Source organism: Meles meles, chromosome 20 (assembly GCF_922984935.1).
Source record: "Meles meles chromosome 20, mMelMel3.1 paternal haplotype, whole genome shotgun sequence".
Classification (NCBI taxonomy): domain Eukaryota; kingdom Metazoa; phylum Chordata; class Mammalia; order Carnivora; family Mustelidae; genus Meles; species Meles meles.
In genome coordinates, this window is record NC_060085.1 from 4,160,424 (window position 1) to 4,175,640 (window position 15,217).

The 15,217-nt window shown below is 58.3% G+C and overlaps 1 protein-coding gene across 8 annotated transcripts in view; it reads right to left on the reverse strand.

Moving 5' to 3' along the window:
* RFX2 (regulatory factor X2) overlaps nucleotides 1-15,217 on the reverse strand; it is a 91,220-nt gene that overhangs the window by 4,709 nt on the left and 71,294 nt on the right. For 4 of the 8 annotated variants that reach the window (XM_045990191.1, XM_045990186.1, XM_045990187.1 and 1 more), the window contains 12 exons: nucleotides 13,068-13,249; nucleotides 10,824-10,943; nucleotides 8,038-8,153; nucleotides 7,040-7,290; nucleotides 6,607-6,719; nucleotides 5,996-6,150; nucleotides 4,705-4,802; nucleotides 4,333-4,404; nucleotides 3,721-3,870; nucleotides 2,944-3,152; nucleotides 1,097-1,250; nucleotides 33-75 (listed from right to left, as the gene is read on the reverse strand). In XM_045990191.1, coding sequence (XP_045846147.1) covers nucleotides 33-75; nucleotides 1,097-1,250; nucleotides 2,944-3,152; nucleotides 3,721-3,870; nucleotides 4,333-4,404; nucleotides 4,705-4,802; nucleotides 5,996-6,150; nucleotides 6,607-6,719; nucleotides 7,040-7,290; nucleotides 8,038-8,153; nucleotides 10,824-10,943; nucleotides 13,068-13,249 — 1,663 coding nt within the window. The remainder of the gene's footprint in view (nucleotides 1-32; nucleotides 76-1,096; nucleotides 1,251-2,943; nucleotides 3,153-3,720; nucleotides 3,871-4,332; nucleotides 4,405-4,704; nucleotides 4,803-5,995; nucleotides 6,151-6,606; nucleotides 6,720-7,039; nucleotides 7,291-8,037; nucleotides 8,154-10,823; nucleotides 10,944-13,067; nucleotides 13,250-15,217) is intronic. The other 4 variants (XM_045990194.1, XM_045990193.1, XM_045990192.1 and 1 more) reach the window with 3 other exon arrangements.

Here is a 15,217-nt window from a genome sequence, read left to right on the forward strand (position 1 = left end):
GAGCCTCGTGGAAAAGGTACGGACACACCCACCTTTATCGAGCAGCGTCAGCGACAGGGAGGCAAGATCGTTGAACTGAAAGAGAGAAGCCCAGAGTCAGGGGCCTCCACGAAGGGGCCTGGTCCTGGTGAATGTTAGCACTGTCCTCAATCCACAGTTAACACAGGCTTCGCTTCCCCCAGGAGAAGGGGCGCTGAAGCTAGTGTATCTCCTCTGGCACCTTCTGGATCTTGCCTGGGAGCTGCTGGAGGGCTGAGTGGGTGCCCACTGCAAAGGCCACCAAGAGGACAGGGATTGTGGCCTCTGAATGGTGACAGGCTTATTGTGTACTAAAAGCTCTCCAAGCATCACCTCATTTCTTCCTCAAAACAATCCCACATGACCCAACAATTCTGCTCCTAGGAATGTACCCGAGAGAGATGAAAACAGGTATTCAAACAAGAACGTGTGCTCAGATGGTCACAGCAGCCCAAAGCTGTAAACGGCCAGTTTGTTCATCAGCCTACGAATGGGTAGAGCAAAATGCTGACCGGCCATCCCAGGGAATCTCGTCAACCACAGAAGGAGTGAGGCAAAGATGTGCGCTACAGCGTGGAGGGCTGCACCTTGACAGGATTGCGTTGAGTGAAAGACGCCAGGCACGAAAGGCCACCCCTGTGGGACTCCACCCCTGTGGGATGCCCAAGATAGACAGATCCTGGCAGAAAGGAGGGTAGCGGGTGCCAGCATCTGGGGAGCGGGATGGTGGTGACTGTTGACAGGGGTGAGGTTAGTCTCTGGGACGATGGAATGTTCTGGAATTAGAAGTGGTGGTTGCACAACTCTGAATGTACTAAATGCCACTGAATCATTCACTTCAAAATGGTCAGAATGGTACACTTTCTATGTGCTTTCCAACCCGCCACGGGCCGGGTGTTCCAGGCCTCATTTCAGGGGCAGGAGCGCCCTCGGTGGCAGAGGACAGGTCTGAACCCAGGTCGGTTGGCTCCAGCATGCGAGCCCTTTCCCACCCACAGGCCTCTGGCAAAGGTCTTCTCTGTCCGCTGTGTCACACACACATGCTGTCCCAGGATCCCCAGGGCGGGAGGGCCCTCACCTCTCCCATCACGGCAATGGGCGTCTCTCCGGTGGCCTCTGCGACGCGGTGCTCCACCAGGTAGAACATGTACTCGTCATAGAGCAGGCGGATCAGGTGGAAGGAGCCGAAGCTGGCGGCGCTGCGCAGCGTGAGGTCGCGGATCACCATGGAGCTGGGGGATGGGCAGACAGAGGCTGGGGGGTGCCTTCCGGGGAGCACGGGGTTGCAGGCAGGCAGATGAGCCAGGCTTTTCAGGAGGCCCCTGGGACTCACGAGCCACCCAGACCACCCCTGTGTCCCTTATGACTGCGGTGGGGACCCGTGGGGGTGGGAAAGGCAGGCAGGGCGGTCAGCTGTAAGCAAGAGGCTGTGGGAACGTGACCTTGTGTCCCTGACACAAGCTTTAGCCAATGGCCTGTGGTCATCGTGGTGCCCTTACGACTTGCCCACAGCAGGCAGCCCTTCCCGGCCTTCCCTCCTGAGATCCCCTCCTATCCAGCCTCACTCCTCAGTCAGGGGTGTAGGTGTCAAACAAGACAGAACTTCAGGGAACTTTTGCTTCTTTCAACTGCAGCCAGGCTGGGAAGCCCAAATCCAGACCGGCTCCAGCCCACTGCCCATTCCTCTACAGCCTGTGAGCTATGAATGCGTTTTACAGTTTTAAATGGTTGGAAACACAGTCCAAAGAAGAATTACGTTTCGTGACCCATGAAAAGTACCTGAAATCCACACCTTAGCGTCTGGAAATAAAGTTTTATTGGCACATGGGCCATGCCTGTTCATTTACGTGTCATGTGCTGACGAGTTTCTTTCTTTCTTCGAAGTACCTACTCTCTGATTCTCCACAGAAAAAGCGACCCCTGACCTAAAGGGCTGAGCTTACTTGGCACCCGACCCCAACACCCGACAGCCCCCCTCAGAGTTTCCCCACTTGTCACTGTGGTAGCAAAAGAAAAACCAGGAGGGGACAAGGTAGGGGGAAGACATGTGTGAGCCCCCTGTGCAGGGCGTTCGCACAGCAGGGGCTCCCGACACCCTGGGGCCCAAGCAAACCAGGACTGAGCCAGAGCTGACACGCGGGCTCCTGAGAGTGACCGTCGAGCCACCAGCTGCGAAGGGCCAGGCTCCCCCTGCTGCGGCGGCGCTTAAGCTAAAGGCAGTGACCTCAGTTCCTTGCTTTGTTCTCGCAAATATTCTGCGAACACCGCTCCCCTCGCTCACTGACCACCTGCGGCCTGGGGGCTGCTCCAATCAACTTTGAAAATGGTAGCGTGCCCTGTTCTGTTTTATTTAATGGGCTGAAGCTTTGTGCTTGAGTGGGCATGACGGGGTGTGCAAGAGTGAGCAGTGGGGGCCGTCCCACTGAAGGCTTTGCACGCCTCCCCGGGCCAGCGTGCACGGGCGCTCTGCCGGCACTCTGGCAGCGGGGCGACACAGGCGGCTTCAGCGGGCTATGGATCTGGGACAGCTTAGCCATGACTGTGGACAGCCCAGCACGTGGGGGGCAAAGGTCGCTTGAACAGGTGCGGACCCAGAGGTCAAGTCAGTGGACAGGGCAGAACAGCTTGGGATTTGGGATGTTTTCTGCTCAGATGCTTCTTGGCTTTGTATGGCCAAGCCCCCGAAGGTAAACAAGCGAACTCGGATTTGGGGTCCCCAGGGGGGCGGTGGTCTTTTTGCCTGCCCCCCTCCCCGGCCCTGGGAGCTGTGGCCTGGCTGTTGAGGCCCCGCCAGCCCCCTTCTCCCGACGCCTCCCATCAGCCAGGGGAGAACGTAGGTCTGGAAGGAAAGTCGCAGGCCAGACGCTGCATCCGTCCGCACACTGTGCCTTCCCCGAGTTCTCCTGGAAACCGAGCCGGACTTACCTGTAAAAGGACCATTTCAGAAGGAACTGGCGGGCGGCCTTGGGGAAGCTGGGGCTGCCGGCGTGCTCCTTCAGGACCTGGGTGACCACACTGTCCAGCCAGGTGGCCCACTGGTCCAGGGAGCTCCGCTGCTGCAGGGTCAGCTTGAAGTCCTGCTGCAGCCGCTGCACCACGCTCTCCTCGCACTGGCACACCCACGAGGCCTGCTCCTGCGGGGCATGGCGGCAGGTGAGGGCGGGCTCCCCCCACCGGGCCAGCAGCCAGAGAGGGAGCCTGTCCTGGTTCTCAGCGTGTAAACCATGCTTCCCGGGACCAGAGCTCAGATTACACACCGTGCGTTTGCGGTGTTTTACTTTAAGTGCTCCTTTTGCTAAAAGTGTGCGTTTATTTAGTGGGTGAACCCGGAGCCTGAACCTGGCGCCAGGATCGCTGTGGCAGGACGCGCATGAGCACAGCCTGCACTTTCGGAGCCCGGAGGAGACAGCTGTGAAGACGGCAGCAGGAAGGTAGATTCTTAAAGAGGGCGAACCAGGGTATGGGTCCCAGCTCCTGGAGGCCTGGGGCCCCTGGGTGGGCTGCAGGGGGCTTCCGCCCTGACCCTGTTCTCAAGCCCGCCGGGTTTTGCTGCTGGTTGCGTTTTATGGTTTTGAGCATTTTTCTGGAGGCTGGGAGGCGAGGCCAGCGGGATGGGACACACACACACACAGCATCGCCGATCTACAGCCGGGTCCCTGTGCCCCATCCCAGGCAGCGGGGAATGGCGTTGGAGAAAGTCACCTGAACGTTGGCGAAGTCCACGCGGTTGAGGTCGCTGAGCATCTGGTTGATCTGGGAGGTGTTCTGCAGCACGGCGCGCGCCGCCTGCGCCAGGTGGTTGAGGGACGTGTACCTGCGCAGGGTCTGGGCAAAGGCGCTGACCACGCCCACCTGTGGCCGGGGGGGAGGGGCAGGAGGCGCAGAGGTGAAGGGGGGCGGGTGAGAGCTGGTTCTCTCTCCCCCTAGGAGGGTGCCTGGGCTCCAGGACAGTGCGGAGGGGAGGGAGCAGAGGGACTCACCCTTCCCACTGTCTCAGGACCCGAGAGTGAGACTAAACAGAGGATACGAACCTCACCGAGGCGTCTCAGCATCTAGAGCAGACGCCATAGCCTCGGTGAGGTGGCTTATGCTGCTGTTTCTAGAATTCCTTTGGCTCTCTCGAGGGGCCAGGGCCGGGGAATACAGATTTCTCGGGGCCACTGGATCAGGCTTTGTGGTGGGGGGGCCTGGGACTCTGCGATTTTAACCATGACCTTGGCAACTCCCATGCACTCTGAGGTTTCAGAGTCGCTGGTCTAACTGATCCTTCCAGACCGCAGTCAGGGAGGACCGATGCTCGGAACGTGGCCTCACCTGTCCACAGGTCTCTCCTAAGAGGCGTGTGCGAGGGCGGCGGTCACGCTCTCCCGTGCATGGAGGCCCGCTCTGCACATTTTAAATTCTGCTTTGTGGCGAGACTGTTGCAGGAAGGGCGACCGCAAGGTTAAGCCCTCCCTCCTATGAGGCGCATAGGGACATTCCATGTGTCCACCCAAATGCAGCACAGCAAATGACAGCTTCTGTCGTGCCCCTCCCTGCTGGTGTCCATCCCACAGCGCCAGCATCCACGAGGCTTCCTGGGCGGGGGGACTCATGGGTCTCAGGACCCTTGGGGGTGGCCTGCTTCGCCGGGAGGCAGAGCCCCTCCGGGAACCCTTCCCAGCCCGGGCAGAGCCGAGCGGTTACCTTGGTCTGGATGACCTGCTGCGGGAAGTCTCTCATGGCGTTCGTCAGCCAGCCTTCCAAGCTCTTGGCAAAATTACGGATGGCCTGTGTCAAGGTACCTGGAGACACAAGCCACGATAGTTACAGTGGGAAAGGGTCTTGACCCTGACCAGGATCAGCGGGAACATAAGAGGCGCACGCGCAGTGAAGCCGTTAGAGTAAGGGAAGGCGAGGGATGGACGCGGGACCTGGCTGACTTCGGGCATTTACTGAGGGAGGTGCTGGGTAAGGACTGGGGGCCGCCTGGGGCCTTCATCTCCCTCCTGCCTTTGTTATTTCCTCGCCCAGCATGACTCTGCCCCCAGGGGACGCTGGGGGATGTGCGCAGATGTCTGTGGCCTCACAACAATGCGGGGAGCTCCTGGCATGAAGCAGGCCAGGCTCAAACCCCCAGAGTGCCCAGGACGCCCCCCCATTCCAGGGAGAGTCCACAGTGCCGAGGAGAAGCCCCGAGCCAGACACATTCACGTACATATCTTCCACCAACTTGCAAATTTATTGTGAGGTGGCTTGCAAATAAGAAACGAATCGGACTGCTTAAAAAGAAAAAACTCCAAAAATGTGAAAGCAAATATACCCCGACTCAAACCTTAACACAGAGACTCTAACCGAGCGCCGCCATGAACAGTGTCCGGCAGGCAAGCCCGAAGGAGAAACGCGATGGTTTGGCCGTTTCCCATTTTCTGGCCCAAAAGCAGCACACCGGTTCATCAAGAAAGACCGAAGTTTCGGTCATGCCCACTGGCGCAAATATCGACAGGGCCCCATCAGGCGTACCCACGGGCCACTCCCCACCCCCTCAGTCTTTCATCAAGAGCGAGGCCTCAGGGCCTAGGTTCCTCAGGAGCCTGGAGACCCTAAGGGAGAGCCTGTAAGGGACCGGCAGGGTGTGCCCCGTGGGGGGGAGGGGGTGCGTGTCACTGCTGGGAGAGGGGCCCACAGGTGGTTCCCGGGGGGCAGAGGGGCACAGTGGATCGAGACCCTCTCCAGGGCTTTCAGCAACCCCACTGACGGGTGGGCTGTTCTCTGACCTCCGCCCACCCTCTAGGGATCTCCTGCGGGGCGTCCGGGGCCCCAGAGGAACTCAGAGGCCCGCACGTCACTGGGAACCCCGCAGCACCGAGCCAGCACTGGCAGGCGGCAACCCGAGGGTGGCAGGCCTCCCCGCAGCCTCATTCCTGGGGGTGGGGGGGCGGGGGGCAAGGAAAGCAGAGGGGTGGCGGAGAGAGCAGCAGCCAGCAGCCCTGCTTACTGGGCACCGGCCGCAGCACGTCGGGGATGAGGATCTCCACCAGGGCCTGGTACAGGATGTGGTCGCAGTCCCTCATCCACTTGAGAATGGGCTCGCATTTACACAGACACACCAGCTTGTCCTTTGGGAGGACGGCGCCTTCGGGCTCCCCGTCGCTGTGGGGAATGGGAGAGCCGGGGTGAGCCGCAGCCTGCAGGGTGGCGGGATGGACCCCTCCCCAGGGTCCCCCATCCCCACCTCCAATTCCCCAGCAGGCCCGCGCTGCCCACCTTCCTGTCTGTGGCCAGGGGATAACACGTCCTCTGTTTGGGACGGCATAGGGTTCCCTCTACAGTCGCTCGTGCAGAAGCAAGGGGATGGGCAACGCATAGCATGGAAACCACACACACACACACACACACACACACACACACACACACAGGGAAACCACACACACACACACACGGTGGGGGGCGCTCTGAGCGCCAGTTCTGGGAAAGGGACCCGTTTGTCTGTGGGTCACCATGTGGGTGTCCACAGCCTGCAGGTTAGCCCTGGGGTCCTGGGAAAGGAGCCAGAGCGGCTCCCTGGGGACGGGGGAGGGGAGGCAGGGGAGTGACAAAGGCTGTTACCTGGCAGGTAGAGAGTCAGGGCCATCACCCGAGGAGGCTTTCGAGTTCCAGAAGGAAAGCCACAGCTTCTCAATGTAGTGAAACTGGAGGTTCACCACGACGTCCAAAGTTGCCTGTGAATAAACACAGCCCGGTGACCTCACGGATGTGCGTGTTAAAGTGGCCCATCACGTGTCGTCGGGACATGCCAAGCAGGCAGCTGTGACAGGAGCCGCAGGGGGGCGCCTTGAAGTCAGGAGCGACACCATAAGAAGCAGCAGGGGGCCGCTCCCACCTCCTTGGGGTCACCCGGGGACACCTGATGGTCTGAGAGTCTGGCAGCGCTGGCGACGTGGGAGGCTGACGTGCCTCGCTGGGGCGGGGTGCGAGGTCGCTCTGCGCTCCACCCGGCCCTGCCCCCACCTCCGGGTCCCCCCCCCCCTCCGGTGGTCACCTCGCAGTGCCGCCGGTAGAGCAGCTGCAGGGCCTTGACGTCGTGCAGCGAGATGCTTTCCTGCAGCAGGCCGCCGCCCAGGTCGGGCACAGGGAACTCCGGGAAGACGTGAGACACATCTGGGAGGAAAGCGGGCCAGCAGGGCTGCAGGAGGGCCACAGGCAGCCGGCGCAGGTGCTGGGGGATTCGGGTCAGGGTTGCCGGTGACCCCCACCACCGCCAGCCCTGGCTCTCACAACTCTGAAGCTTTGCTTTTTTTCGGGGACAGAATAGGGGACAGTGAATACACTGACACAGATGAGCCCTGAGCCCAGGCCCCGGCACTCCACGGGCGCTCCCGTCACCCCAGCCTGGGGGCCACCCAGGGCAGCGAGTCTGGGGAGGGGGCCGGCTGTGGCTGTCCCAAGTTGCTTCCCTTAAGGGCTCTCTCTGGGCTCGAAAAACACACTAAATATCCCCAAAGGCCACAGCCATCTTCGGTGTGTGTGTCTGTGATCGCGGCCTCTGCAAGCCTCCCTGGGCACGAGCTGAGAGGCAGGCTCGAGTCAGGTGCGGGGCTGGCGGGGGCGGGGTGCGGCGCTCTGGCAGGGAAGGGCCAGGCAGCCGTGGGTCAGGCCACCAGGACGCAGAGCCAGTTGTAAGGAATCCTGAGCACCCTAAATGCTCCAGCGAACTCGGGAAGAGAACCGAGGAGGGCAGCCAGGTCCCCAGGCAACAGGTTTTACAATATATCTGGTCTTCTTCCCGATGGGCATTTCCTTTGCTTTGCTTCTTTTTCTGATGGTCATTCTGTACACACTCATTTTGGGGGCACCTGCTGACTCCTCTGCAATCTTGGGGAAGGCCCTGAAGGTTGACCTAGAACACGTCTGCGTGATTGGAGAGGTATTCCGCAGGCCGGGCTGTTCAGCGCAGCCCCGCAGAGGTGGCTGGTGCCGGCAGAGCTGAACGGACCCCGCTTTCCTGGCCGGCCCTGCCGCGGGGTGGGGGGCACTCACCAAGGTACTGCTGGTGCGACAGGCTCTGCGCGGCCACGGCCTGCTCCGGCGCGCTGCGCGGGCTGCCGTGCGAGCCGCTGTCCCCGAGGCCGTCCGACTTCTGGGCTGGCCGGTACCTGGGCAGGGGACACGGCGCCACCATGAGGCCCCGGCTGTGCGGCCCGAAGGGACTCAAGGAGCAGAGAGCCGAGCGGGGTTCAGTTTGGGCTGCGGGTGTGTGTATAATGTTTAAAAACTTGTGCTAAAATACACACAACATGAAATTCACCATCGTAACCGTCTCTAAGCGCACAGCTCTGTGGCATGAAGCACGCTCACACCGTCCCGCAGTCATGCCCACCCTCCGTCTCCAGAACTTTCCATCTCCCCAAACGGAGACTCTGTCCCCCTGAAGCATGGACTTTCCCCCCAACCCCGCCCCAGCCCCAGCTCCCGCCCTCTCCTGTCTCTGGGGACCTCCTGGGAGTGGGGTCCTGTGGGATGGGTCCTTCTGGGTCTGGCTCCTCTCGCTAAGCCCGGTGTCCTTGGGGTCCCTCCGTGTGGTGGCAGGTGTCAGAGGTCCTTCCTGTTTAAGACTGAATAACATTCCATCGTCTGGATGGACGGACACATTTGCTTATCCAAGCAGCCGCTGATACTCGGGGTACTCGGGGTTGCTTGTGTGTGGGGGCGTGTGTATCCTCTTTCCCCTAATACTTCTCCCTCAGAAGATAAGTGAACTTCACAAGTATCTTACTATTCAATGGTCTCAAAGGAAATTCTGGGATTTTCATTTTGCCCCGAGCAAAAGCAGAGCCAGAAAACCGCTGTCCTGATGGCGAATGGGCGACCCTCACAGAGAAGGGCTCCCCGGGGCCCGGGGTGCCTTGAGCCCAGCAGACGGCTGCGGGGTGGTGACGGCGTGTGGTGCGGAGAGCAGGGGGGGCCCGACTCCAGTGGGGAGCGCCCTTCCTTGTGGAAAGTGGGGCCAGGCTTCCCGTGAGGACAGACAGAAGTCTCTCAGACAGGTGTGGAGCGCCGGACCCGGGCGGGGGTTGCAAGCGTAAATGGCATGAGCCCGTCGCCATGGGACATGTGGCAACTCCCGAGGTAGCCCTCTGCTGGTGCGCTGAGTCGCGGGTGTTTGGGGGCGCCCGACGCTAACACCAAGCAGCGGCTACAAAGTCCACGTCTGTGCACCAGCAGCTTCAGGATGGCCTGTTGGTTCCACTCTCGTGTTGGCTACTGGAGAATGTTCTGGAGACTGTCTTCTGTGACCTCCAACTCCCGCGATTGGAGATGAGGTTTGGAGTCACTGGGACGGCCTTAGAGCCGCTAAAGTGGGGTCTGAGCTGTACACGGATGGGCCAAGTTATGAAGGGGCCGCGTGGAGCAGTCTAGACTCCGGAGAGGAGCCAGGGACAGAGGGAAGCAGGGAAGGAGACGTGGCTGCAGGACGGCCAGGGACATGGCGTTTGAGTGGGGCCCTGAACCAGGGGCCTGCAGACCACAGCTGTGGAGGGCCGGTGCTGCTCCTTGTTTTGGGCATAAAGTTTTATTGGCTCACAGCCATGCCCACTGCTCTCCGCATCACCTGGGCTGGCTTCATTTACGACGGCAGGGCTGAATAGTCTGGACAGATTGTCTGGCCTGCAAAACCTAAGATATTTGCTCTCTGGCCCTTTACAGAAAGGTTTGCTGAGCCCTGCCTTAAAAGATGAGGCAGTGTGTGATGGATAGAGGAGAGAACATTCCAGAAAATGACCAGGCCTTTCCAGCCATTGGATCCAAATGTCAGGAAGGAGCAGCGACTTAAGTAGATAAGTTTCCTTCTCCAGGCTTCTTGGGTTAGTTTCAGGGTTACCTCTTGCCCACCCCCTGCCCCCCGCCATAGTTGAAAATTGAAGATCTAGGATTCCAGCTCTATGGTATTCTGGAAAAGGCAAAACTCTGGGAGCAGCAGAAGGGTGAGTGGCTGCCGGAGGTCGAGGGGAGGAGGGAAGGATGAATGGGCAGGACACAGAGCATTTTCAGGGCAGCGGAACGACTCTGTGTGATCTATAATCCCGGAGACATGTCATTCTACGTTTGTACAAACCCAGTGGAACGGAGCTCCCAGACTGACCTGGACATGAGGTGATAAGGCAGCGTCGGCGTCGGTTTGCCGGCTGTGAGCAATGCACGGCTTCGGTGCCCCGTTGATGGCGGGAGCACGGTGCATGTGAGCACACTGGGCATATGGAAAACTGCACTTTCTACCCAATTTTGCTGGTAATCTAAAACCATTCTAAGAAATAATGTCTATTTTTTGGGGGCGCCTGGGTGGCTCAGTGGGTTGGGCCTCTGCCTTCGGCTTGGGTCATGATCTTGGGGTCCTGGAATCGAGTCCCACTTTGAGCTCTCTGCTCAGCGGGGAGCCTGCTTCCCTTCCTCCCTCTCTGCCTGCCTCTCTGCCTACTTGTGATCTTTCTCTCTGTGTCAAATAAATAAGTAAATAAAACCTTTACAAAAAGTAATCCTATTTTTTTTTTTTTTTTTTTTTTTAAAGAGAAAGATCTGAAGGCTTTGTTAGCTGGACGAGGTTGTGTTTCCAGCCTCCTGTGGCTTGGCTCTCCCAGGGCATTGGAGACAGGTTCATATGAATCTATTTTTTCCATCACAGTTTGGAGAGTCCCCTCCCACCTTTGTATTTCATGTTTGAGAAACACTTCTCTGTATGTCCTCCCAAGTGAAACTCAGACCTGACCTGACCCTTGCCTTGAGCAGGAAAGCTGGTTCTCAGGCTCCTTCGGGCCCAGGTCACCCACCTTGGCTTTTGATGCATGGGCTGCTGCCGCATGGCCATATACTGGGTGTCCTCCTGCAGCCGGTTCAAGGGCGAGTCTGGCTTCAGGCGGATCCCATAGTAATGATACTTGGAGTTGCCCCTAGAAACCAAGCATCTCAGGGTCAGCTCTCTTTGCAGATGTTCTGAATGACAAGACAAGTGCTCCGTCTTGGCCCTTCACTTTGGGTGCTCGGGTTCAGTGTTCCCTGGACCATGGGGGAAATGTTCACGGGGCCGTTCCGTGATCAGAGAGGTTAGGAAATTCTTTTACTTGGAGATTGCCCCTTGGATCTTAGTACTCTAAAGGCTCTGGGAAGTCTTGCAGTGGGAAAAGCGGTCCAGTTTGTTTAATCGGGCATGGCCTCCCCACCATCATCGTCACCATCCTCACCGTCATTGTCATCATCACACCATCACCATCATGACCCACCATGGACACGATTACCATCATCATCCCCATCTTCACCATCGCCATCACCGTCATGATCACCATTAGCACCATCAGCGTCGTCACTGGCATCCCCGTCATCATCATCACTGGTATCCCCGTCATCACTGTCCCATCATCACTGTCTTTATCACCACCACCATCATCACCGTCATCACTGTCCCATCATCGCCACCATCACTAGTCGTCATCACCACCGTTACTGCCGCCACCATCACCAACATCACCATCGTCACCGTCATCACCGTCCCATCATCGCCATCTTCACCATTGTCATCACTGTCGCTAGCACCATCACCACCGTCATTGTCATCATCATATCATTCCCATCGTCACCACCATTGACACCATCACCATCGACCACCATCACCAACATCACCACCATGACCATCGTCATCACTGTCATCACGATCCCACCGTCACACCATCACCGTCATCGTCACCGTCATCACTTTCACTATCACCATCACCGCCTTCCTCCTCCTCCTCATCACACTATTACAGTCTTCCCCACTTCACCACGTCATCACCGCCAGCACCGTTATTATCGCCATCATCGCCATCATCGCTGTCCTCATCACCGCCACCATCACCATCATCGCCGTCATTATTACCGTCACCACCTTCATTATCGTCATCATCATCACACCGTCACCATCATCACCACCATCGACGCAATCGCCATCATCATCCCCATCTTCCCCGTTGCCATGACCATCGCCGCCACCACCAACACCACCACCATCAACATCATCATCATCACCACCTCCTGCCCCCAGTCGTCTGACAACAGGATCTGGAAAATGGCAAACTTTGGGAAACACTATCAGCTTATTGTGGGAGAAATGAATGATCAAAGGGCTTTAGACAATGTGGTTAAGAAGTAGGCCAGAAGGGCTCCTCAGGAGAGAAGTACTGAAGGACAGACGTATCTGGCAATAGGGACAAGTGGGTGGAGCATGGGTGTCCTATCTGGATGAGGTAGAAGCGTGGCTGGTGCCAGGAGGAAAAGCAGGGGGGAGAAAAGCCCCAATCCTGAGGCCAGCATCTGGGACACTCTGACAGCGGGGGCCATGCATGAGCCTTCTGGAGAGGCCCCAAAGGCAGTAGTGGCTATGGCCCCAGAGACAGGGGCTCCCCATCCTTCTCTCCTCTATCCATTGATGCTCTGTAAGGATGTCCTCTATAAAGGATCAGAGGGTGGCAGAGAACATTCTGTTGGCCCCACACCAGTTTCTGAGGGTGTGTGAGTGACCCCCACCCCCCCGTGTGACCTCACAGACAGCAGCCATGCAGGAAATGCCTTCTGTGTGCTTTAGCCCACCCACTTGGAATAGAGTATGGCTGCTGTTTTCTAATGGGAGGAGCGTTTGTTTCCTGCCTGGGATTAAGTCTGTGACACGTGACAGTCCCTGGCTGCTGTAGGCCAAGTGCAGGCTGTGGTGGATTGGTCTAGGCAGAGGAGAAAGCATCAAAAAATCATGAATCCAACTCTACGTGGTAATCCAGAGGCTGCTTTTTAAGAAAACCTGTTAACCATGGAGAATTCTAAACAAAGAGAGAGTGCTGAAGCAAAGTCACCAGGAGAGAGATGGCCCACAGCCAACACCTTGGACTGGTCAGGCCCGTGCGGCCGCCAATTCAGAACAACTCCAAGTCCACCCAGAGGCATGTGGACAGAAGAAGAAAGACCACCTTCTCCAAAAGCTCCATATCTGCATAGGGGACAGAGGAGGACGGGTGGGCGTGGGGATCCCGGCACCCCCATGTACCCACCTGGTGCCCAGCCGCCGCGTCCGCAGGCCCATGAACACGGAGCGTATCAGCTTCCCGAAGGAGGCGGCATTCACAGGGTCCAGCTTGTGCTCCTGGCAGTGCCGAAGGTAATGGTTGTAGAGAGAGCTTCTGGGGAGACTCACGCCTTCTGCGGTTTCATAGTTATCCAACAGCCACTGGAGCTGGACGAAGAAAGATATGCTTCCATTCGTCAGGATCCCCCCAAATGCTGAAACGCTAACGTGGACTCATTAAGAGAAGCGCATACTTTCTCTCCATTAACATGAGGAGGAAATTCATAGCCACTGTCACCGATCTGGATAGGAGAGATTCTGGGCACATGAATTAATAGCTTCTCTCCGCTCCTGTATTTATTCCTTCAATGTTCAGCGTGGTTTTCAGATTCCTTGACTTAATTTACAAAAACCTGCAAGGGATTGAGACCTCTTGGGTGTGTTTCCTAATCATTTAGATACAACATGTCTCTTAAACGTACAGGAATGTCAAGACAGAGAGGATTGAAGGAAGCTCCGCAGACCCATGAGCACTGCCCCCAGCACTGAAGGGGGCGACGTGGGCCTTTGGAGTGTGTCCACCTTCTAATATCTTGTGATTGAAGGACAAATCATTCATCTAAGGATTAAGATGGCTGGAGCTTGGCCACCTGTTTCATCGCTGGTCAGTGAATATGAAAGTCCTGGTTGAATTCTTGCCCTATTGCTTGTGCTACTATCTTTGGCCCCAACCAGGAATTCTGCACTCTGCGGCAGCCAGATTCTACTAGAACAGGCTGAGAATTCCTAGACACCCCTTCCTCCTGCCCCTCTTCCTAGCAGCTCTCAGACCTGATGCGAGTGGCTGCCCTTCCTCTCTGAGGTAGGACATGTGTGCTGGCTGAGAGGTCTGTGTTCCCACGGCTGGTGGGATGACCGCGTGGCCCAAACCATACGCTCTGGATTGTGTGGTGTGTTTTCTCTCAGAAAAGCCTTTTCTTTTTCCTTCTGAAACAACAACAAAAGACAGGGCAGCGGACAGAGGTGGACTGACCTATCCTCATGTCCCTGACGCAGAGAGAGGCTGTAAGCAGAAAGGGGACATGGGACTGAGGGGCGGCTTCCGTGCCAGGTTCTGTGCCCAGGCCGGAAGGCAGCCAAGTCGCTGCCCACCCTCCCCCCCAAGAGCTCAGCATCGGGTCAGAAAGGCTGGAGCCATCCACACAGAGTCAAGCCCTCACACTGGGCAGCGGCGCAGAGGAGGTCCACCTGCCCAGACCCCCCCAGAGCAGTGTGTGTCTGTTCCCTGATCAGGAGACGTCTGAGGTGTGAATACCAAAGCCCCGACCCATGCTGGGGATCTGGAGGAGGGCGGTTGCGTAGGCCCTAGGCCTGAGGCCGGAACCTGTGCGGGAAGGCTGGTCAGGGGTGGGGAGGGCTGCCTGAGCCGCGAGCTGTAGGGGCTCCCTGTCCTCTGCCCACCCAGGGGGGCCCGGCACGTCGCACACGTTCTGCGCCCTTCTAGACCCAAAGTGAGCATCAGTCCAGGGACAGCTCAGCCCCAGCCAACCTCGGGCCACTGGCCCTGTCCAGACCCAGCACACACGCTGGGGGCTGGGCTGGAGTCTCCCCTTTAAGAGACAGTTTTACTCCGGGAAGGTTCTAATAGGCACAGAGGTGGCAAGAACAGAGTAAGGGACGCCCACGTCTACAGTTGTCAGCTCGGGGCCAAGTTTGTTTCCTCTAAGCCCCACCTGGCGCCTCTTGGCCGTCTCGGGCTATCTTCAGGCGAAAGCCTGGCGTCCCTTCATCTCAGCCCCGGACCTCCCTGCTCCAGCACAGGCCGAGCGAGAGGCAGGTGGTGGTGGGGGGGGTGCTGCGGGACAGGACAGGGAGCCACGAGGTGGCACAGAGCGACGGCGGAGGAGGGCAGCCGCAGCCCCCCCTGCAGAGGCCCAGGGAGATGGGACGGCGCCCGGGAAGGACCCTCACTCCCTTCAGCGGCCCCTTTCAGAAAAGAACTTCCTGGTGCCTCACTTGATACTTAGTTTCCCAGCTCTCCAGTGTGCTCCTTCTGCCGCCCCGTCCTCTCCAAAGTCTTGCTCGGGCCCAGGAGCCGCCTCCTTGGGTCCTCCCTGGCCCCTGACTGCTCTCCCC